Source organism: Protobothrops mucrosquamatus, unplaced genomic scaffold (genome assembly GCF_001527695.2).
Source record: "Protobothrops mucrosquamatus isolate PMUCROS unplaced genomic scaffold, P.Mucros_1.0 scaffold323, whole genome shotgun sequence".
In the NCBI taxonomy this organism is placed as follows: domain Eukaryota; kingdom Metazoa; phylum Chordata; class Lepidosauria; order Squamata; family Viperidae; genus Protobothrops; species Protobothrops mucrosquamatus.
This window is the reverse complement of record NW_015386662.1, coordinates 3527-9275: the sequence shown is the minus strand read 5'-3', so window position 1 is coordinate 9275 and position 5749 is coordinate 3527. Positions and strand designations below refer to the sequence as shown.

The 5749-nt window shown below is 41.4% G+C and overlaps 1 protein-coding gene across 1 annotated transcript in view; it reads right to left on the bottom strand.

The window, feature by feature from the left end:
• Positions 1–5749, bottom strand: part of ITGA1 (integrin subunit alpha 1) — a gene marked incomplete at its 5' end in the record, with an annotated part of 43457 nt that overhangs the window by 35957 nt on the left and 1751 nt on the right. Inside the window, 3 exons of the mRNA XM_015815179.1 lie at positions 8–74; positions 1046–1119; positions 5558–5723. Of these exons, the coding sequence (XP_015670665.1) occupies positions 8–74; positions 1046–1119; positions 5558–5723 (307 nt within the window). The remainder of the gene's footprint in view (positions 1–7; positions 75–1045; positions 1120–5557; positions 5724–5749) is intronic.

Genomic DNA, 5749 nt, shown 5'->3' with positions numbered 1-5749 from the left:
AAATTGCTGTCCTTTAACATGACAACAGTCCCATTCCAGTCATATGCCCCAACTGCTCCAAGCATGATCCAGTCCTTTACAAACAGCAGAAAAATCATTGCATTACTATATTCTTGGGGAGATTTATACTGGGGAATAAACCAAAAAAGGGGACTATGCTGGGCAGCCAGCTTATGGGTGGACAAAGTAGAGCAATTCAGTCATATATCAGTATTTGATATATAAGCATAACAAAACAGAAAAAAGAAAATATGAATTCAAAATTGGTATGCCAGCATGTATTTGTTCCAGATGTTTAGTAGGTTCATAATCAGCATCTTTAAATGGAAATCCCTCAATATTTTTGGTAAATACGAGACATTACTAAACAGTTTTCCTGTTTTAATTTAATCTGAGAAGTAAATATAGAACATAGAATAAGGTCTTCTAATTCAGCTCCTTGCTCATGCAAGAGATCCTATACCATTCTGAACAAATAGTTGTCCTTGAAAATCTCCAGTGATGGAGCATCTACAATTCTGAAGGTAAGCTGTTCCACTGATTAATTATCTCCCTGTTAGGAAATTTCTCTTTAGCTGTAGGTTGTATCTTATCTATGCTAGATTAGGTTAGCATCTCAGATATCATCCTGTTTCATGCATCCTGTTCAAATTAATCCTAATATATGGAATCATTTTTTTTTGCAATTTCAAATCAGCAAGAGTCATCCTGAATAGCCCTGGTTTCTGATGCCTGCATATTCCTACTGAATATTTTGAATTGCTGTGATATCCAATAAATGTTTTATTGTTGTTGTTCAGTAGCTAAGGCTGACTCTTTGCAACCCTATGGACCAAATGGCAACCCAGTCCAGTATCCTTGCCAAAATAACCCATGGATAGTATCAAAAGGAGCAAGGTACTTTCAATAAATAAGTCAAAAGTTCTTGCAGTTCATAAAGATTAGTTTTTAATTGATTAGCAAAACATATTGTAATATTTCTCTCTGTGGAGAAAGTATAACATACCCAGTTTCTTTTCTTTCTAACTGAATTTAGTTACTTTACCTGAGAATAATGGGCACTGAAGCCAACTTGAGACATTTCCATTTCAAAAGAGGCTGCCTGTTGATCATTGGTAGCTGTAAAACAGAAAATATTTAGTGTTTTAGCATAGTTGATTGAAAATGCTAGTATGACTGTAAGGAATTAGAAACAAGAAAAGACTAGATTAAGGGTTAGGAATGTCCAGACTGACCAATACATTAAATACTTAGAAATGTATCTGAAGAAGTGAGTGTGGTATCCTGAATCCATATTTACCATAGAGATTGATAAGGTGACATCCAGCTTTGAGGCCACAATTTACCACATGGACACTGGTTACAGTAGATAAAACATTTAATTCATCAGAAAAGCACAAATCTATGCCCAACTTTTCACTTGTTGCAATACAGTATGTAACAAGTCTTATCATCCTTGAAATTCTCTGCATTAACTTTGAAAAATTTGTTTTATATGAAGTTCGTTATAGTTTTAACCTACGGCAGCTTCGGCCTCAGCCTTTTGGAAATTAAGACTCTCACGGAGTAGATTCATGCTTTGGTTCAACATTGTTTTCAAAGAATTCCAGTGGAATTCTAATGACTGAAATGTGAAAAGGCTATGTTTATAAAAATCATACAATTATCTCTCCAGAGTCCCAGGAGGGAAGGGCCCTTTCTCAGAGACCAAAAAGAAAGCAAAACCTGGAATCATTGGTATGCAGGAAAAAGGCAAAGGCAGAACTTTCCTAGCAATTCACAGAGTATATTTAATAGTTATGCAGATTGTTGCTTTAGCCTGGCAAGATTTCTATCAATAGGTGAATATAATAAATAAACTAGTCAGAAGTAACTCTAGGTGCCGTTCTTGATTTCTTAAGCCTATCATTAATCTTGCCAGATTCTGTACTCCTAAGAAGAAGGAAAATCTTGAGAATGGTGACAGACACCCAATTTCTTTGCAGCAGCTAGCAGACACATTGCTATGACATCATTAAAAAGTTGACACACAGATCTCAAATTTACAAGCAACCTTTGTGCAACTTTTGCAACAGATGTGACTGAGTGCCCTACAACCAGTGGGTGCAGCAGTGTCAGGCACGAAAGACCAGGGTCACATGTAAAGGTTCAATTAAACTGATTTATTGATAAAAGTCTGTGTAGAAGAATCTTTTCAACTTCAGGACCTGCTTAGAATTAGACAAGGGTTAATGGCACTCAAGGGGGGTTGGACTGCTACATAGGGATTCTAGGCTGATCCCTCTTTTCACTCGACCCACAGGTTTGGTCATCTGTTCTCCTACAGATGTGCTGCCATCCTCCATGTCTGAGGAATTATCCCTGTCAGGTGACTCCTTGGAGGAAGCCACTCTCCTGACTGCCCCTAGCTGCATCATCGCTTCTGCGTAAGTTTGGAAAAGCAGTAGTGTGGGAAGAGGGTCTCATGAAACTCAACTTAAACTGGGTTTATATATCCCTCCCTGACTCTGTTTCAACTTTTCTAGTTGGGCATCTGTCACTATGCAACACTGGTACAATCCCTCCAAGGCCTATGGAAAGTCCCATGTCATTAGTTCATACTGCTTAAAAAAATCGTGCCATTATTTAAATATACATTTTTTTTCCTCTTCACACAGTACGGAAATTGGAAGGAAACCTGGGGCTACATGTGTTACTTTCTCTTTTGTGCATATATAACTTCCTTGGAACACAGCCCATGTTTATAAGCAAGACAGTGGTTACTTTTGCAGAAAACAGGAGCAATATATATCTCTTAATGGAGATAAACTAAAACACTGGAAGCCATTAGATACAAGCATGGTTTTCTTAAAAAACCTTACCATTTGAATAAGGTTCATAACCTAATATTAGTAATGAAATGGCAATTCATATATTTTGATGAGTGCATTTTTATATTTATTGTCTTCCTGGTCTTATGGTTGTGTTTTCCATAAAGAAGCTTAGTTTGATAACTCAAAAAAAGATGGACATAAAGTATAAATGTGAAGTATACACAGATGTTTTCCTTGCTGGGGAATATAATCACTTACACATTATTTGGATTTCTGCCTAACGTTTTAAAGCATTAGTAGTGCATTAAGCACTGCAAAGAAGAACGGAAGCAATCTTCTTGCTGCCAAGATAGTTTATAAATGAAGAACAGGATATGGATAGGGATTGTAAAGGATTAAGAACAACTGAATGGAGGAAATTGACTAATACGGAACATGTCACAGTTTAAGTGACAGCAAACTCAGAATCTCAGATGAAAAGATATCAGTTCAGTTTTGTAAAGTTATGATTCCAGAAAAAGGGAGGGAGGGAGGAGGGGAGGAAGGTACAGTCCATCAATTCTCATGTATGAATTGGTATGATTAGGGCATTTACAGTATGTTACGTGGTTTTTACCTGAATCTGAGATATCAATGATACAGTTTGGTTCTAATTGTGACACAGAGCAGCATGGAAGGAAAATAGACTAAGTCAGCGTTTCTCAACCTGTGGGTCGCGACCCCATTTGGGGTCAAACGACCATTTCACGGGGTCGCCAAACAACGCAGTTCGCCATTTTTTCCCCCATTTTCAACGCAGTCCGCCATTTTTTTTTACCTTTTCCTTAGCTGTGCTACTCCCTCTTATTATATTGGCTTTTGAAAGCCAATAGAATAGACTCTATTCAAGAGACTCTATTCTATTGGCATTCGAAAGCCAATAGAATCTATTGGCTTTCGAAAGCCAATAGAATAGACTCTCTTGAATAGAGTCTAATTCTATTGGCTTTCAAAAGCCAATAGGAATTGTCCAGGCTGTCTCTGCCCTGCTGAGCCCGGCAAAAGTCCCAGTCTGCAAACGGTGCTGCAAGTTGTCTGCAGCTAAGGTGAGCTTTCTGGACGTTTCCACCCCTCCCTGCTGAGCAACTCCCAAAAGTAAGTAAAAGAGGGCCAGGGGTGGGAGGTGGGAGGCCGGTGGGCGCAGGCAGGGTTGCTGGCACGTGTGGGGCCCGGCGGGTGCTTACCTCCCTTGGGCTGGGCCAGCTGGTGGCCCAGCCGGTGGTCGGCCTGCGTCCTCGCTGCCACTTGCCATGGCCGCCCAGGAGCGCCTGGGCCTGCCGCCGCACCGAAAGTGCGGTGGCCAAGGTAAGGCTAGCGGAGCAGCGGTGGGCACAGGGAGGGTTGCTGGCGCGCGTGGGGCCCAGCGGGTGCTTACCTCCCTTGGGCTGGGCCAGCTGGTGGCCCAGCCGGTGGGCAGCCTGCGTCCTCGCTGCCGCTTGCCATGGCCGCCCAGGAGCACCTGGGCCTGCCGCTGCACCGAACGGGCATCTTGCTCCGCGATTGCCGGCTCCGCACAAAAGTTTCTTTTTCTTTCCTTTTCTTTTCTAAATTCTACCCCCCTTTCTCCCCCTCTCCTGTCCCCTCTCCCATTCTTTTCTCTCCTCTCTTTCCCGGCGGCGAGATTCGGCCGGCTGAGGGGGTCGCTCTAGCTCGAGCAGGAGAGCCATCTCTATGCTCCTGGGTCATGTGTGGTCGTGCGTGTGGGTCACGTGTGGTCACGTGGGTGCGTGCATGTGGGTCATGTGTGGGTCACGTGGGTGTGTGCGTGTGGTCACGTGGGTGCGTGCGTGTGGTCACGTGTGTGTCACGTGGGTACGTGCGTGTGGTCACGTGGGTGCATGGGGTCACGGCATTAGGAAGGTTGAGAACCGCTGGACTAAGTGCATGGAAAGACATCATCCAGGTTCAGATATGCCACCATCTAGAGGTTATAAAGGCAGGTGATTCTCAATAAAAAGTTATGAGGACAGAGCTTAAGTTAAAGCCTCATTCTTTCCCAGCACAGTACCTTTCCTAATCAGGATTGCAACTCCCAGAATTTCCAAATTTGCATGAACCTTAGAGGATTTAATATGTGTAATTCAGCCATACAGTGTACTATAGAGGACGAGAATGGTTTTATAGCTGAAGAAGATTTAAACACAATAACAAGTAACTATCTCAAGACATTAATCTGCAGATCAATCTACATTAATAGAAGCCCTGACTATGCAATCCCATCACAATTTCTGTAATGAAGTGTCTAACTGTTCCCTAGGCAGCATCCCTTCAACTCTTCTCTCAAAGTCTTTCTCACATAACATCACAATTTCTGTTGTCACAGATCGTCCCAGTTAAGTATCTATTTGAGTTCTAGAAGACTAGTACTAGAACTCACTACCAGAACTTATCTTCCTGTCATAATTTTGGGAGAAAAGGAGAAGCATTTTTTTTGCCATCTCACTAATCTGCAGAGTGCATGGCCACTAAAAATAAAAATTACAATCACAAAAATACTAGAAAGTTTTACTTCCCAGAACTTCCAGTATAATAAAGCACTTCTCCAGTCCAATCTTAACTTCTCTAGCCAATGGATTTTGAGTTAGAGTAGGACTAGGTATCAGGCCTAATACAGCAATTATTATTTGTTTACAACAAACAGAAAATCAAAGTACATGAATAAAACAAACAAAACACCGGAAACAGAGGAAAAAAAGCCCCCATACCTTCCAAGGCAAATATTCTTTCTCCAAGAGCTTCAACAATTGTAAGGAGAGCTACTTCATTTGAGACATTAAAGAAATGCTTTTCAGTTGGCCTGCTTGCAATGGATTTGATTTCCTCCACTAATTTCTCAGGGTTTCGATTTCCTCTGTTATAGGAGCCAAGAATCTGTGGTATGGTATGCAGAAAAAAAA